Here is a 17,493-nt window from a genome sequence, read left to right on the forward strand (position 1 = left end):
CCTAGTAAAATCAAGGTTTAAAAAAAAGTTATTTACATCTGTCTTGGTGTTAGGGATGTGCTTCAACCTGAGGAAAAGAGCAGAGAGGGGGAGGAAATCAGTGCTAGCAGTTAGCAGACCAGGGCCCGGCAGTTAGCAGACTGGGTTAGCAAGCAAGCAGATAGCAGGGGCTAGAAAGTTAGCCTTTGGGGTGGGGGGTGTCGCGATGGGGGTAAGTCTGTTTTTGCCTCTTCGTGCGGTGACGTCGATAGACCAGTCGTGGAATTAGTAGGGTTCCAAGTAGCTCTAGGTAGCTAGCAGGCCGATATTGTAGCCCAGGAGTATGCTTCGGTGGTAGCACAGGAGCCCTGGCCCGGCTAGCTTCAAGCTAAATTGGTGCTTGCTCTGGGATGGAAACGCTAGCCAGGAGTAGTCATCCGGGATTGCGGTTAGCTAGTTGTGAAGATCCAGATTAAAATGTTCAGTTTGCGGTAGGAATCCGGGGATAAAAATAACAGGTCCGTTATGCTCTGGTTAGAGTCACGTTGTTCGAACTGGCGAGAGCTTTCCGAGCTGAAGGTTAGCTGATGACCGCTGGCAATGGTTTGCTGACTGATATCTGGTAGTTAGCTGGCTAGCTTCAGTTGAGGGATTCCAGATCCGAAGTAAATATAAATACTTTAGGGAAAAAAAGCAGATCCACGCCACATTGGGTGAGGCGGGTTGCAGGATTGTATTTAGATGATGAGGTTTAGCAAAATATTTTAAAGTATATGCGACGAAAAATATGTAAAACGATATATACAAGGGACACGACAGGACAAGGACGTCTAACTGCTACACCATCTTGGATGATGTTGACTGTCGTAGGCTACATATCCAGTCTTTTAAAGGACAGCCCTAACCAGCAGTCATATTGCAGAACCTTAAGAACATGACATAAGACTTGGCATGATTTGGTAAGATAGGGCCCCTCAGGGGTGCATGCTTCATCCCCTCCTGTACTCCCTGTTCAGCAATGACTGCATGGCCAAGCACGACTCCAACACCATCGTTAAGTTTGCTGACGACACAACAGTGGTAGGCCTGATCACTGACAATGATGGGACAGCCAATAGGGAGGAGGTCAGAGACCTGGCAGAGTGGTGCCAGGACAACAATCTCTCCCTCAATGTGAGCAAGACAAAGGAGATGATTGTGGACTTCAGGAAAAGGAGGGCCGAACACGCCCCCATTCATATCGACGGGGCTGTAGTGGAACTGGTCGAGAGTTTCAAGTTCCTTGGTGTCCACAACACCAATGAACTATCAAACACACCAAGACAGTCATGAAGAGGGCACGACAACACCTTTTCTCCCTCTGGAGACTGAAAAGATTTGGCATGGGTCCCCAGATACTCAAAGTTTTACAGCTGCACCATCGAGAGCATCCTGACCGGTTGCATCACCGCCTGGTGTGGCAACTGCTCGGCATCTGACCGTGAGGCGCTACAGAGGGTAGTGCGTACGGCCCAGTATATCACTGGGGCCAAGCTTCTGCCATCCAGGACCTAAATACTAGGTGGTGTCAGAGGAAGGCCCAAAATATTGTCAAAGACTCCAGTCACCCAAGCCATAGACTGTTCTCTCTGCTACCACACGTCAAGCGGTACCGAGCGCTAAGTCTAGGACCAAAAGGTTCCTTAACATCTTCTACCTCCAAGCCATGAGACTGCTGAACAGTTAATCAAATGGCCGCCTGGACTATTTACATTGACCCCCCTCCCCTTTGTTTTTACTCTGCTCCTACTCACTGTTTACTATCTACAGTATGCATAGTCACTTTACCCCTGCCTACATGTACAAATTACCTCAACTAACCTGTACCTCCGCACATTGACTCGGTACCAGTACCCCCTGTATATAGCCTCGTTATTGTAATTTTAATGTGTTACTTTTTTTAAATGTTATATTTTACTTTAGTTTATTTAGTAAATATATTCTTAACACTATTTAAGTAAGCATTTTACGGTAAGGTCTAATACCTGTTGTATTCGTGGCATGTGACAAATACAATTTGATTTGACTTGACTGATGTAGCATAAGCTTATTGACTGCAGTGAACATACCAACCAGACTGGCTCAGTTGAATTGCTTCCCAGGCCCACTCTTATTTATAGTAAACCTCTGCTCCTATCTGTAGCTTCATATGCTCTGTGTCAGTCAGCAGGTAGGATGAAATCCCGGCATACTGGCTAGCCTGACCCAGTGAGCGAGTTACACAACACCTGGCGGTGGGCATTTCTGCCTGTCATTAGCCTACTCCACCCCCAACATGTTATCAGTGTGTCACAGCCATTCACATCACTGGGTTATACTTTCCAATCAGAGACTACTTTTTATACTTATTATTTGCCATGTGTTTTAATTTACCATGTAGGCCTATCCTTATATAGGTTGCCTAATTTCAAGGGTATTTATTTTTTTGCGAAGCTTCTATAACAATGCTTTGACATTGACAGTGTAATAGGTGTGTTTAGTGGGGTTAATCTGATTGAGCATGTAGTGACTAACTAGCGACAAGCTAGTGATGTTGTTATATAGCCCTATCTTGATTATCCTCAGGGAGAGGGGTAATAAAAGCCTTTTCCCTCTCCAACCTTTGGACCTTTCTGCGGCTGCTCTTTCATTCTGTTCAATGGAGGTGATCATGCAGCACCCACCCTCTCAGTGACGGCTCCACCACCTCCTCCTCCTCCTCTGCCATAATCCTTTTATATCTCGTCATCATTCCTCCCCAACTCATGAAGGACCTGCTTGTAGTCGATGTCTACTACTCTAAAGGCAATGATCTCAGGAAAGACAAGCAATGTTTTTGGTCAGTTTGTCAGGTCTCAGGTCTCAGGTGACAGCCTATCTTTCATTTTGAAAGATGGGACACCCCTTACTCATTGAATTCATTACAACGGGTTGTCTCACTTCACTGTTACGGAGTTTTTCTGTTAGAATGTCTGAACCAAGAGTTTGATATCAGACCGTTTCTTACATGAATATGCCACTTTGATTTGTCCTGCCATTCACTTGGTCATTTTGTACATATATATTAGATTTATTTGTAACTACCACGTGTGCCCATCTCATTGATATAAAAGTATTAGAGGTACACAAGTTGTTTTTTTAAATAGGTCACTGTAATTATACAGTGCCTTGCGAAAGTATTCGGCCCCCTTGAACTTTGCGACCTTTTGCCACATTTCAGGCTTCAAACATAAAGATATAAAACTGTATTTTTTTGTGAAGAATCAACAACAAGTGGGACACAATCATGAAGTGGAACGACATTTATTGGATATTTCAAACTTTTTTAACAAATCAAAACCTGAAAAATTGGGCGTGCAAAATTATTCAGCCCCCTTAAGTTAATACTTTGTAGTGCCACCTTTTGCTGCGATTACAGCTGTAAGTCGCTTGGGATATGTCTCTTATCAGTTTTGCACATCGAGAGACTGACATTTTTTCCCATTCCTCCTTGCAAAACAGCTCGAGCTCAGTGAGGTTGGATGGAGAGCATTTGTGAACAGCAGTTTTCAGTTCTTTCCACAGATTCTCAATTGGATTCAGGTCTGGACTTTGACTTGGTCATTCTAACACCTGGATATGTTTATTTTTGAACCATTCCATTGTAGATTTTGCTTTATGTTTTGGATCATTGTCTTGTTGGAAGACAAATCTCCGTCCCAGTCTCAGGTCTTTTGCAGACTCCATCAGGTTTTCTTCCAGAATGGTCCTGTATTTGGCTCCATCCATTTTCCCATCAATTTTAACCATCTTCCCTGTCCCTGCTGAAGAAAAGCAGGCCCAAACCATGATGCTGCCACCACCATGTTTGACAGTGGGAATGGTGTGTTCAGCTGTGTTACTTTTACGCCAAACATAACGTTTTGCATTGTTGCCAAAAAGTTCAATATTGGTTTCATCTGACCAGAGCACCTTCTTCCACATGTTTGGTGTGTCTCCCAGGTGGCTTGTGGCAAACTTTAAATGACACTTTTTATGGATATCTTTAAGAAATGGCTTTCTTCTTGCCACTCTTCCATAAAGGCCAGATTTGTGCAATATACAACTGATTGTTGTCCTATGGACAGAGTCTCCCACCTCAGCTGTAGATCTCTGCAATTCATCCAGAGTGATCATGGGCCTCTTGGCTGCATCTCTGATCAGTCTTCTCCTTGTATGAGCTGAAAGTTTAGAGGGACGGCCAGGTCTTGGTAGATTTGCAGTGGTCTGATACTCCTTCCATTTCAATATTATCGCTTGCACAGTGCTCCTTGGGATGTTTAAAGCTTGGGAAATCTTTTTGTATCCAAATCCGGCTTTAAACTTCTTCAGAACAGTATCTCGGACCTGCCTGGTGTGTTCCTTGTTCTTCATGATGCTCTCTGCGCTTTTAACAGACCTCTGAGACTATCACAGTGCAGGTGCATTTATACGGAGACTTGATTACACACAGGTGGATTGTATTTATCATCATTAGTCATTTAGGTCAACATTGGATCATTCAGAGATCCTCACTGAACTTCTGGAGAGAGTTTGCTGCACTGAAAGTAAAGGGGCTGAATAATTTTGCACGCCCAATTTTTCAGTTTTTGATTTGTTAAAAAAGTTTGAAATATCCAATAAATGTTGTTCCACTTCATGATTGTGTCCCACTTGTTGTTGATTCTTCACAAAAAAATACAGTTTTATATCTTTATGTTTGAAGCCTGAAATGTGGCAAAAGGTCGCAAAGTTCAAGGGGGCCGAATACTTTCGCAAGGCACTGTATATATGGCCACCGCACATCCTGCGCGTAATGGTCATATGGGCAGCTATAATCTCTTAAAAAATATATAGATTTTTTTACTGTTGCCTAAATTTTTACTTGGACCCATGTGTATGTTATAATCCTTTATGACCATAAATACCTCTGTGATTAATTATTATTGACTATGCGCAAAAGTGAATTGAATTGTTTCCACACCCACCATGCGTCATGTGCGCAATGGTCATGTGAGGTGAAGTGTGTACATGTGAACACTCAGTCTGTTTGACCTGACAAAGATCCGTTTCGGATCGAAACATAGTCAATAAAGCAGTGAATTGGGACCCTAAACAGTGCGGGCCTTGTTCTTTATAAGGTCTGGACTGATCATGCATTGTTATGTGATTGTCATAGCTGCAGATTTGTCTTGGGAGGGTAGCTGGCTGCCATGGTGAAGAACTGCATATAATAACTGTAATTAGAGACTTAAAGCTCTGACTCGACATTGCAAGACAACTACTGTGGTCTCCAGTTTCCTTTCTCTCCTCTTTGTCATCCCTTTCCCTCTCTCTCTCTCTCTCTCTCTCTCTCTCTCTTTCATTTTCTCTCGCATAGGCCTACATTCATTGACATTTTTTAAATTCTCTTTCCATTCTGTGTAATCTGGTGATTTGCTCATTTTGTAGTACGCTTTCTATCCAGCCCATTCTTTTCCCCCCACCCACCCAACCAACAACCCTCTCTTTCCCTCTCTGTCTTGCTCACTCACTTGATAATGAGGACAAAAATGCAATGTGACAGGCCCAGTTGCATTTTGTGTTACAGGTGCTTAAAAGAGACAGGAAGAAAAAGAGAAGGGGGGGATGAACTAAACTGTCCGTCTTAGTAATGATGCCCACTTTCCGATCAAAAGGAGAATAGACACATTAACCTAAAATACAATCGTTCTGTTATCTCACTCAGTGCCATGCAGAGTGAGTTAACCTGAGACAAATCTAATTTCAGAGCACTTCCTGGCTGCACTGTAGCTTACTAGCTTAATCGATTACTGCTGTCTCAAAATAGGCTCCCATCCCATCTGAAAGCACTGTAGCCGATATTAATATTATTTATTTCATTTAGAATAGAAATACATCTAAATCCTATTAGAAGTGTGAACAATTGTGGATAAGCAGGGCTAAACGCGTACCCAGTCTTGTATATTATGTATAGGTGAATGATTGGAGCTATCTGATGCTGGATGGGTGTGTGGGACTCGGACACTGCCTGAGACAGTCAGTTAATGATGTCTCCCTGCATTTCTGACCTTACATAACAAACCGACCCTGCAGGGCTAGACTACGCGCCACTAGATGTCAAAAGAACCACTTGATGTCTTGTGATACATTACATAAAATCCTTGAAAGATACCAAAATTCTGCTAGTTTACTGGTAAACTTCAAAAATATACCCACCATTTACAACCCTATCCCTGATCCTGTCCCGTCTACCCCTGCTCTGCTCACTCACATCACCCCCTCTCTTCTTCTGGCCAAGGCTGCACTTCAGTTCACTGCTCTGTTTGGCGATCATTCCTCATCCTCTTCCTCACACCCTCACCTGCCTTCCTCTCCCTTCCTGAGAGTCACTGTCTGTTCCAGCCCACACACACAGACAGACACACACACACTCAGGTGTGGGGGGGCAGGACAGGGTAAAGAGGGAAGCCCCTGTTAGAATGCTGAAGCTGTGATTACCAATTGAAATCCTCTTGCTTGTATTTGTGCTATTGAATTAAAATTATGTTCACCCTCATATGACCCTATTTATTAACTCTGTTGAAACATGTGTTTGTAAATCTAGAGAGAGCTTACAAAAATATTTCTAATCTGGGGTTTTGTGTTCGGGTAATGCCTTCTCTGTAGATAATCCCAGTTAAATCAATACATCCCAGTCTCTGGAGGCTCTCTAGGCTATTTAGAATATTAGGTAGTCCTTTCCACTCACAGCCCGTTATCCCGTATATGGGTTAAAAATGGCAGATTTTGTCATTGAGAAGCGCATTAATTGGAATGCAGTGGCTGTATAGTAAAACAGCTCTGTGTGGGTTTTGACTGACAGGCGTTATAAACTTGAGCACCACGCCGACTTGAAGTTGCCCCCACCCCTCCCGCTAATTGGGCTACTTTTGCACATTTGTTATCGTCTGAATGAGGGAGATGCTGTAAATCGAGGGGAGTCGATGTGTTCTGAAAGATGAGACGTTGAGGATTAGAATAAATACCGCTTTGATGTCATACAAGCAAACCACACACCCATGAGTCCAAATGTGCACATTTCCTTCCATATTTGAAAACTCATGTAATTTATAGTATCACTGTTTATGATCGCTATGTTTGATCCACAGTTACAAGGAGGACATGCATAATACCCTGGGTTGTCCTGAACAGAATGAGCCTATGTTTGTCATATTGTGAAGAACATGTTGACGAGGAACACGCACTTGAATGAACTCAATTCTATGCGCACCAAAATTACAATCTGTTTGAAGTGTCTTTTGAAAGCCTAACATTTTAAGATTGTATTTTATAACTTAGTTAGCCATGCTGGGAATAGAATAAGCTTTCAAATGATGCTCACCTGACCCAGATAGCGATATATAATGGAAGGTTTTTGGATTGAGTAAACAACAGTAATTGTGTGATGGTAGGGCTGTATTCCAACAAAAAAAACTACAAGTGTTCTTACTTCAGTTCCTCTATTGCAAAGCTAGGAGAGCTCATAAAACACCTTATAGTTGAAGGCTCTTTTCTTGAGTCATAAAGTGCATTGAAATTACTGAAGAACTGTGCCGTTTGGAGTAGAGGTCGACCGATTATGATTTTTCAACGCCGATACTGATTATTGGAGGACCAAAAAAGCCAATGCCGATTAATCGGCCGATTTAAATAATAAAATAAAAAAAGGTGTGTTTGTAATAATGACAATAACAAAAATACTGAATGAATACTTATTTTAACTTAATATAATACATCAATAAAATCAATTTAGCCTCAAGTAAATAATGAAACATGTTCAATTTGGTTTAAATAATGCAAAAACAAAGTGTTGGAGAAGAAAGTAAAAGTGCAATATGTGCTATGTAAGAAAGCTAAAGTTTCAGTTCCTTGCTCAGAACATGAGAACATATGAAAGCTGGTGGTTCCTTTTAACATGAGTCTTCAATATTCCCAGGTAAGAAGTTTTAGGTTGTAGTTATTATAGGACCATTTCCCTCTATACCATTTGTATTTCATTAACCTTTGACTATTGGATGTTCTTATAGGCACTTTAGTATTGCCAGTGTAACAGTATAGCTTCTGTCCCTCTTCTCGCTCCTACCTGGGCTCGAACCAGCAACACAATGACAACAGCCACCATCGAAGCAGCGTTACCCATACAGAGCAAGGGAAACAACCACCCCAAGGCTCAGAGCGAGTGACGTTTGAAACGCTATTAGTGCGCGCTAACTAGCCAGCCATTTCACTTCAGTTACACCAGCCTCATCTCGGGAGTTGATAGGCTTGAAGTCATGAACAGTGCAATGCTTGACGCACAACGTAGAGCTGCTGGCAAAACGCACGAAAGTACTGTTTGAATGAATGTTTACGCGCATGCTTCTGCCTACCACCGCTCAGTCAGATACGTAGATACTTGTATGCTTGTATGCTCAGTCAGATTATGTGCAACGCAGGACATGCTAGATAATATCTAGTAATATCATCAACCATGTGTAGAGTGATTATTTTTTATAAGATAAGTTTAATGCTAGCTAGAAACTTACCGGGGCTTACTGCATTCGCGTAACAGGCAGTTTCCTTGTGGAGTGCAACGAGAGAGAGGCACATCGTTATTGCGTTGGACTAGTTAACTGTAAGGTTGCAAGATTGGATCCCCCGGGCTGACAAGGTGAAAATCTGTCGTTCTGCCCCTGAACAAGGCAGTTAACCCACCGTTCCTAGGCCGTAATTGAAAATAAGAATGTGTTCCTAACTGACTTGCCTAGTTAAATAAAGGTATAAAAATATGTATATATATATACTTTTTTTTTTTTTTTTTTTTTTTTTTTAATCGGCAAATCGGCACCCAAAAATCCCGATTTCCAATTGTTATGAAAATTTGAAATCGGCCCTAATTAATCGGCCATTCTGATTAATCGGTCGACCTCTAGTTTGGAGAGGTGTTTGGCCACTTGGAGACACCAGTTAGACCTCTCACACAAACCCTTGTAATCAGTTTCCTATCTTGCACCTACACCAATATGACAATGATTATGTCACCGCTGTCGGAAGGAGCGGACCAAGGTGCAGCGTTGTGAGCGTACATTTCCTTTATTAATCCAAATGATTCCAAACAAAACAATAAGCACTACAAAAACAAACCGTGAAGCTCACAAGCAAAGTGCTCTAAACAAAGTCAACCTCCCACCAACACGTGGGAAAAAGGGTACCTAAGTATGGTTCCCAATCAGAGACAACGATAGACAGCTGTCCCTGATTGAGAACCATACCCGGTCAAACACAAAGAAATATAAAACATAGAATTCCCACCAACTCACGCTGTAGGGGAGGGTCTGGGTGGGCATCTATCCCTCCACCAAAGGTTTGGACTCCGGCCGCAAAACCTCAACCTATAGGGGAGGGTCTGGGTGGGCATCTATCCGCGGTGGCGGCTCTGGTGCGGGACGTCGTCCGCACCCCGGACAGGAGGAAGACTGTGGCAGCTCCGGACATGAGGGAGACTCTGGCAGCTCCGGACAGGAGGGAGACTCTGGCAGCTCCGGACAGGAGGGAGACTCTGGCAGCTCCGGGCTGGGGAGACACACAGGAGACCTGGCTCTGGGAGCAAGCACAGGACTCACCAGGCTGGGGAGACATCCAGGAGGCCTCTTCCTTGGCCGAGGCACCGGATACACTGGGCTGTGGAGGCGCACTGGCGGTCTCGAGCGCAGAGCTGGCCCCACCCATTCTGGCTGGATGCCAGCTTCCACCCGGCAAATGTGGGACGCTGGCACGGAGCACACCGGCCTGTGAATGCTCCGCCTCGACACCGTGAGCATCACCCCATAGCACGGGGCCTGACCAGTCCCATGCTCGCCACGCTAAGCACGAGGAGTTGACTCAGGTCTACTACCTGACTCTACCACACTCCCTGTGTGCCTGCCAAATAATTTTTGGGGCTGCCTCTCACGCTTCCTTGCCAGCCGTTTTCGTGTCACCAACTCCATTCTCCTGTATCCCTCCTCGCACTGTTCTAGAGAATCCCAGGCGGGCTCCGGCACTCTCCCTGGGTCGACCGACCACCTCTCTATCTCCTCCCAGGTTGTCTCATACCCCAGATAGCGCTGCTCACCCTTTCCAGGAGTCCCTTTCACCACGCTGCTTGGTCCTTTGGTGGTGGGAGGTTCTGTCACGATCCTCTTCCTGTGAATGACTGGACCAAGGTGCAGCGTGAGACGTGTTCATGATATTTTATTAAAATCAGAACATTAGCACAAAAAATAACAAAGAGGAAAACGAACAGTTCTGTGAGAAAACTAACAATACAGAAAACAACTACCCACAAAACCCATGTGGGCAAGAGTATGGTTCCCAATCAGAGTATGGTTCCCAATCAGAGACATCGATAGACAGCTATCCCTGATTGAGAACCATACCCGGCCAAACACAAAGAAATAGAAAACATAGAACACAAAACATAGAATGTTCACCCCAACTCACGCCCTGACCAAACCAAAATAGAGACATAAAAAGGATCTCTAAGGTCAGGGCGCGACAGATTATTATGTTACTGAATGTATCCAGAGTATTATTAGATTTTGTTATTGACTAATGCTGAGAAAAGTACAGTAAAAGTAAAATGCACAAATGACTCAGTCTTGTGTCAGGTGAACTGCGTGTCCTCACCTTTGGTCTGATAGTTTCCCCATAATATGCAAACTGTTTTCTATCAATTTCTACCATGGCCATGTATATGCTTTCTATAGTTCTTCTGAGAGAGAGGGAGAGGCTCAGAGTACCATACAGTCCTTGGCATCATCTCTGCCTGCCAGTGCTGCTACTGCCACCAACCCCCCTTCTCCCTCCACACACACACTCCTCCCCCATCCCTCCCCTCTCTGTCTGTACTGAGAGCAGTCCAGACAGGGACATCATGTGATGGGTGCAGTTGTGCCAGGTAAAGGGATCTGTGTCCAGTTGCATCAGACAGACAGAACCACCCTCCTAGAGGCCTGCAGGGAGGGAGGCTGACCTGTTTGTGCTGGTTGGGCCTGGAGCAGGTCAGGGAGGCAGGGACTGTGGCTCTCCATAGCTTGATCTTTAGTGGAGGAGTAAGGTTCATAAGGGTCAAGGGTCACTGTAGTCATCATGGTTAGTAAGGGTCATAAACGTATTGCTTATTTCCTTAAACCAGACACTGTCTGTCACACTGTCACATGGCCCAAAAGGAAACATGTATAATACCTGCAATTTGTCAATAACACTTTTGAGATTACAGATGTTTGGCATTAAGGTGTTCCTACACTCTTCAGACAAGTCTAGATTAAATGTTTGTTATGGTGTGCTGCAGCTGACTAGCCTGAGTTTGCCATGATCATCTTCCTTTTATGCAATAGAGGGATTCATTTTATGGTTGTGCCTCCTTTCAGATAATGTATGGGTGAATGGGTAGGGCAATGTTTATTTACAGCTGAAATCAGTGTGACTGACCAAATTCATTAAGCATATTTCATTACTAATAATTTTGAATGCTGAAAGCACAACATGCAAAGTTTTAATCTGGAGTATTTTAAATTCTCATGTCAAGGGCCTCCCGAGTGACGCAGCAGTGTAAGAGGTGTCAGTACAGACCCGGGTTCGATCCCAGGCTGTGTCACAACTGGCCGTGACCGGGGCGGCACACAATTGGCCCAGTGTCGTCCGGGTCAGGGGAGAGTTTGGCCAGGGGGGCTTTACTTGGCTCATCGCGCTCTAGCTACTCCTTGTGGTGGGCTGGGCGCCTGTAGGCTGACTTCAGTCGGCAGTTGAATAGTGTTTCCTCTGACACATTGGTGCAGCTGGCTTCCGGGTTAAGCGGGTGGGTGTTAAGATGCGCGGTTTGGCGGGTCATGTTTCGGAGTTCGCATGACTCGACCTTTGCCTCTCCCGAGCCCGTTGGGGAGTTGCAGCGATGAGACAAGATCGTAATTGGATATTCCGAAATTGGGGAGATAAAGAGGGCTAAAAAAAAATTGCATGACATGTGTTTACCTGATTTGTGACCGAGGTCTTGTGTTGTTTGTAGAAGCTGGCAGCAGAGTGCCAGAGTGCGGGCTACAACGGTACGCTGATCCCCTATAAGTGTGACCTGTCCTGTGAGGAGGACATCCTGTCCATGTTCTCTGCCATCAAGACGCTGCACCAGGGGGTGGACGTGTGTATCAACAATGCAGGCCTGGCCCACAATGAACCCCTGCTCAGTGGCAAGACAGACAGCTGGAGGAACATGATCGACGTGAGTGGACAACACACACACTGTACACATGGGTTTACACACATACACGCTTTAACGAGCAGAAATATAAAAAAGGAAGAGAATAACTACCTAAGCAAGGGAAATACTGGTTGTTGTAGTGTGGTGTGAAGCATAGTTCAAGGGGTTCAGTGAACCCACATAACCACACACACTACCCCTCACAAGAAGTCGTTCCATTGGTACTACAAAAAGGTCCACTTGTGGAAGAAGGCAGGTGTTATTTCCCCTCTATCTATTATGCTGGGACTTTTCTTTACACTGTGATTCATGGAGCTCTTGACAATTCCATTCAAGACCCCCAGGCGGAGCCCCTCTGCTCTAAAAGTAGTCCCATCCCTCCAGAGGAACTGAGCATTTCTAACGCCTGTCCATCTGTTGCCATGGCAGCCAAGATGAATGTGTATGGCGTGTATATTTTTAGATGGTGTAATCTGTATTCTGACCTTGTTCTGCTGTGGCAACCCCCCAATGCTACCTTAGCTACGCCACTGTGGCTTTAACCTGCCCTGCCTGGAATCACTCTCAAAGTCACTGTGACACGGTCATATGATGAATGAGACAGGTCAGGTGACACAATTTGACACAGTGACACACAATGACACTCTCTACCTGTGTGACCAGCCAGTAACCAACCAGTATGTTGTCTGAGGTCATTTTTGGTCTGTTGTCATTTTTTAGGAAGTAATTTCACAAGGGGCCTTAGCACTGTTGAGAACTATAACTATATTCTCATTCACCTAGACAGACTGTCTAAAACAAGTATTTTTGTGTGTGAAGGCAGATGCAGGTGCTTGTTTTTGACAGAAGCTCCCCCTTATAGGTGAATGTCCTGGCCTTGTCTATTTGTACACGTGAGGCCTACCAGTCAATGAAAGAGCGGAATGTGGACGATGGCCACATCATCAATATTAACAGGTAGACTACAGCTTCTTTACAGCCCATTAAATGCCTGTTATGAAATACTAAATGATGAAATACTCTCTCAGGAGATACAGTGAAGAAGGCCTACAATTTCACTCTTGGTTTTAGACAGAAGATTCAGAGGGATACAGGATGGGGATGTAGCACAATCGTATACATGCCATTATTTCACTCTCTTTTACTACCCCCCGCCCTCCCTTCTTCCCTGCTATAGTATGGGGGGACATAGAATGGTACCTAGTGCAGATGAACATTTCTACTGTGCCACAAAATATGCTGTGACTGCTCTAACCGAGGGGCTGCGGCAAGAGCTACGGGAAGCAAAGACCCACATCAGAGCCACGGTTAGCAGAGCAACATTACCTTGTCACAGTTTTTCATATGAATCTGACAAATGGCTTATACAATTATTAGATGATTGTTGAGTATGTGTGTGTATTCGTCCGTGTATGTAAAACCATGTCTGTGTGTGTGTGTGTGTGTGTGTGTGTGTGTGTGTGTGTGTGTGTGTGTGTGTGTGTGTGTGTGTGTGTGTGTGTGTGTGTGTGTGTGTGTGTGTGTGTGTGTGTGTGTGTGTGTATAAACATCAACAACGAGCATGGTTTGAGGCTTTCTCTTCCATAGTGTATATCCCCTGGAATAGTGGAGACTGAGTTTGCCTTCCGGCACCACAACAGCGATCCAGAGAAAGCAGCTGCTGTGTATGAGAGTATAAAAGTAAGGCAGCTAGACTTTGTGCGAGTCCGTGTGTTGGTGGCACCTTAAATTGGGAAGGACGGGCTTCTGGTAATGGCCTGAGCGGAATCAGGGGAATGGTATCAAATACATGGTTTTGATGCCATTGCATTTGGTCCGTTCCAGCCATTATAATGAGCCATCCTCCCCTCAGCAGCCTCCTGTGGTGGATGGGCCTACGGCTTCTCTCAATACAAATACTTTAACAAACTGTATTACTAATTGGCCTTTTTTCCTCTGCAGTGTTTGAAAGCACAAGACATAGCCAGTGCAGTCACATACATTCTGGGCGCCCCGCCTCATGTCCAGGTAAAGTAGTGCTCTGTCTATCTGTTGCTTCTGTCAACATTTGGCTTCCTTATATCCTGCCTCTCTCTTAGATAGACCAATGGTACTATATGTTGTCAATGTTCCTGACCTGCATAGTCTGAAACAGTGTGCTTTTATAGAGGACATTCATGCAGTTTGTTGGATGCCTCTATTTTTTTGTGTATGTAACCCTGCTTGTCGGCCTCTAGATCGGAGATGTGCAGATGAGGCCGGTGGAACAGATGTCATAGCAACAGAGCAGGAAGTTAAGCAACTGGAGGAGCCGATAGAGCCAGACAGCAAGCGCCATTGTGACGACTCCTTAGCGACCTCTGCTGGGCAACGACAAAAACAAACAAACTAGTGTTCAACTGGATTTGGACTGAAGGGATCGGTTTGAGGAGGTGTGGAGGAGGCTGTGTATGGTGGAGTGATATCTGGGCTGGAGATTAGAGGATGGGCAGGTACTCTTAACCACTACTGAATTACTGTGAGTGCTGCTACAACATGGGCTTTGGTTTATTGCTCTAGCAGCCTTGTTTCAAAATGAAGCCACATCAAACTTAGGAGAAGAGAAGAGGGTTGCTGCTCCTGTGCGTCATCTATTCTACATGACCATCCTGACTGACTGACAGAAGGACCGACCGAGGGAGGGGGGGAGGGAAGAGTATGCCATCAATTGCACATGAATTTTTTTTTTTGTAGGTAATATTACATATATGTTTAAAATAATGGAACAAAACACTGCTATTTGTATTATTTTTTATATAAATATTTTTATTTTGATTATTGGTACATTTGGATAATATGCTGTACCCTCTAACCATAGACACTCGATCCATTTGTACTATTTTGACGTGTTTTTAATAACAAGCAGATTTGGTTAGCCTGTTAAGTATCAAGTACGTCCCGCTTGTTTTTCAAAACCTATGTCAACCATCACCAATCAGCAAATGTGTATAAGGGACAGTCAAGCATGATTACGCAACCATCACTTATGACCAAGTGTATTTCCCCACTCCATAAATCAACCATATGAGATAGGCCTAGATTCAATCAGATCAATTGTTAAGCGGCAATTGCCGACATGTGCATAGCTGATGTTTTGGCGGTGTTGGAGTTGTCAAAATCGGTGAGCAGCTGCTCTTTGTCATTTTTTTATTTTATTTTTTTTCTAAATTTTTCTCCCCAATTTCGTAGTATCCAATCATTTAGTAGCTACTATCTTGTCTCATCACTACAACTCCCGTACGGGCTCGGGAGAGACGAAGGTTGAAAGTCATGCGTCCTCCGATAGACAACCCAACCAAGCCGCCCTGCTTCTTAAAACCTCTTGATACTACCCATCCCGGGTCCGGGAGTGTTGTCATCAACTGACACTAATTAGCATAACGCAACGGACATAAATATTACTAGAAAATATTCCTATTCATGAAATCACAAGTAAATATATTGAAACACAGCTTAGCCTTTTGTTAATCACCCTGTCATCTCAGATTTTGAAAATAGCAAGCAACCTGGTCACGATAAATCGTTTACCTTTGATGAGCTTTGGATATTTTCACCCGCGAGACTCCCAGTTAGATAGCAAATGTTCCTTTTTCCAAAAATATTATTTTTGTCGGCGAAATAGCTCCATTTGTTCTTCACGTTTGGCTGAGAAATCGACCGGAAATTGCGGTCACGACATATATATATGCCAAATTAGCTCCATCATATCGACAGAAACATGGCAAACGTTGTTTATAATCAATCCACAAGGTGTTTTTCAAATATCTATTCGATAATATATCAACTGGGACTGGTGGCTTCTTAGTAGGAGCGAGAGAAACAATGGCCGCATTTGTCCTTTACGCACAAAACACTCTGAGAGACGTTCAGCTGACCACTGACGCAATGTTGACGTTCAGGCTCATTTTTCAAAATAAAAAACTATGTATTGGAACTATGTATTGTGACGCTAGACACATTAGGGAAGCCATAGAAAGGGGAATCTGGTTGATATCCCTTTCACTGCTCAATAGGGACGCATAGGAACGCAGAGGTTTCTAAATAAGAGTCACTTCCTGATTGGATTTTTCTCAGGCTTTCGCGTGCAATATCAGTTCTGTTATACTCACAGACAATATCTTTACAGTTTTGGAAACTTTAGAGTGTTTTCTATCCTAATCTGACAATTATATGCATATTCCAGCATCTTGTCCTGACAAAATAGCCTGTTTACTTTGGGGATGTTATTTTTCCAAAAATGAAAATAGTGCCCCCTAGATTCAAGAGGTTAACACAGCGCCATCCAACCCGGAAGCCAGCCGCACCAATGTGTCGGAGGAAACACCGTGCACCTGGCAACCTTGGTTAGCGCCCTCTGCGCCAGGCCCGCCACAGGAGTCGCTGGTGCACGATGAGACAAGGATTTCCGCCCTTAGCCACTGCGCCACCCTGCTCTTTATCATTGTCACGAAGCCATACCTGCCGGGAGATGCTTGTGGATTTGACAGCTCTAACACAGGTCCACCGCCGACATTTACAAAACATTTGTTTTTCAGATGTCAGTTAAAGCGTATTTGATTGAATAAGGCCCTTAAATTGTTTTGCACCATAGAGATAGAGGACTCATCTTTGTATCTGTACCATTATGGCATCTGTGACAGGACGGGCCACGCCACTGATGCTTAGTACATTTTCTTCACGATTGGCTGATCCCTCCTGATGGAGTCATGTCCAACGGGGTCACCAGGAGGAATCAGCCAATGAAGTCCCACCCATATGACTACATTAAAATGGTGGAAGCCCTCAATGGCGCTGCCCATACTAATATGACCTTTTGGCCGCAAGAGGCCTTTGTCATTCTCTATGTTTTGACTTTGGATCCGTTTGGAGGGAGGAGCATAAAGAAAACACTGGCATCTTGTCTCGAGGAAGTTACTAACTCATGAGTGCACATGTATACTTTCCCCCAAGTGTGTACTTGTATGATACAGTAGATATTTCTCAATAAAATGAAATAATTGTCAAAGGTGGCCCCTGTTTTGTGTGCCATCATTTGTTTTCTTATTGATGACACTTTACTGTCAAGTTCTATCCAAATAGACCTACACTCGTAGAGCTATTCTGTTCATTGAACAAATATCAACTAGATGGCATAATCTCGGACAGGTTTATAAACGAAACTCCTCTGAATATGTTTTTCTAAGGAACCTCTGTCGTGGTGTTTGTGACACCACCTACTGGTGATT

General features: G+C 44.1%; 1 protein-coding gene across 1 annotated transcript in view; it reads left to right on the forward strand.

Moving 5' to 3' along the window:
- The window catches only part of LOC110533618 (dehydrogenase/reductase SDR family member 11), a 30,828-nt gene extending 15,353 nt beyond the window's left edge, over positions 1-15,475 (forward strand). The window contains exons 2-7 of the mRNA XM_021618017.2: positions 12,062-12,271; positions 13,113-13,207; positions 13,428-13,557; positions 13,838-13,930; positions 14,192-14,257; positions 14,467-15,475. Of these exons, the coding sequence (XP_021473692.1) occupies positions 12,062-12,271; positions 13,113-13,207; positions 13,428-13,557; positions 13,838-13,930; positions 14,192-14,257; positions 14,467-14,508 (636 nt within the window). The 3' untranslated portion in view covers positions 14,509-15,475. The remainder of the gene's footprint in view (positions 1-12,061; positions 12,272-13,112; positions 13,208-13,427; positions 13,558-13,837; positions 13,931-14,191; positions 14,258-14,466) is intronic.
- The last annotated feature ends 2,018 nt before the right edge of the window (positions 15,476-17,493 follow it).

Source organism: Oncorhynchus mykiss, chromosome 10, assembly GCF_013265735.2.
Source record: "Oncorhynchus mykiss isolate Arlee chromosome 10, USDA_OmykA_1.1, whole genome shotgun sequence".
NCBI lineage: Eukaryota > Metazoa > Chordata > Actinopteri > Salmoniformes > Salmonidae > Oncorhynchus > Oncorhynchus mykiss.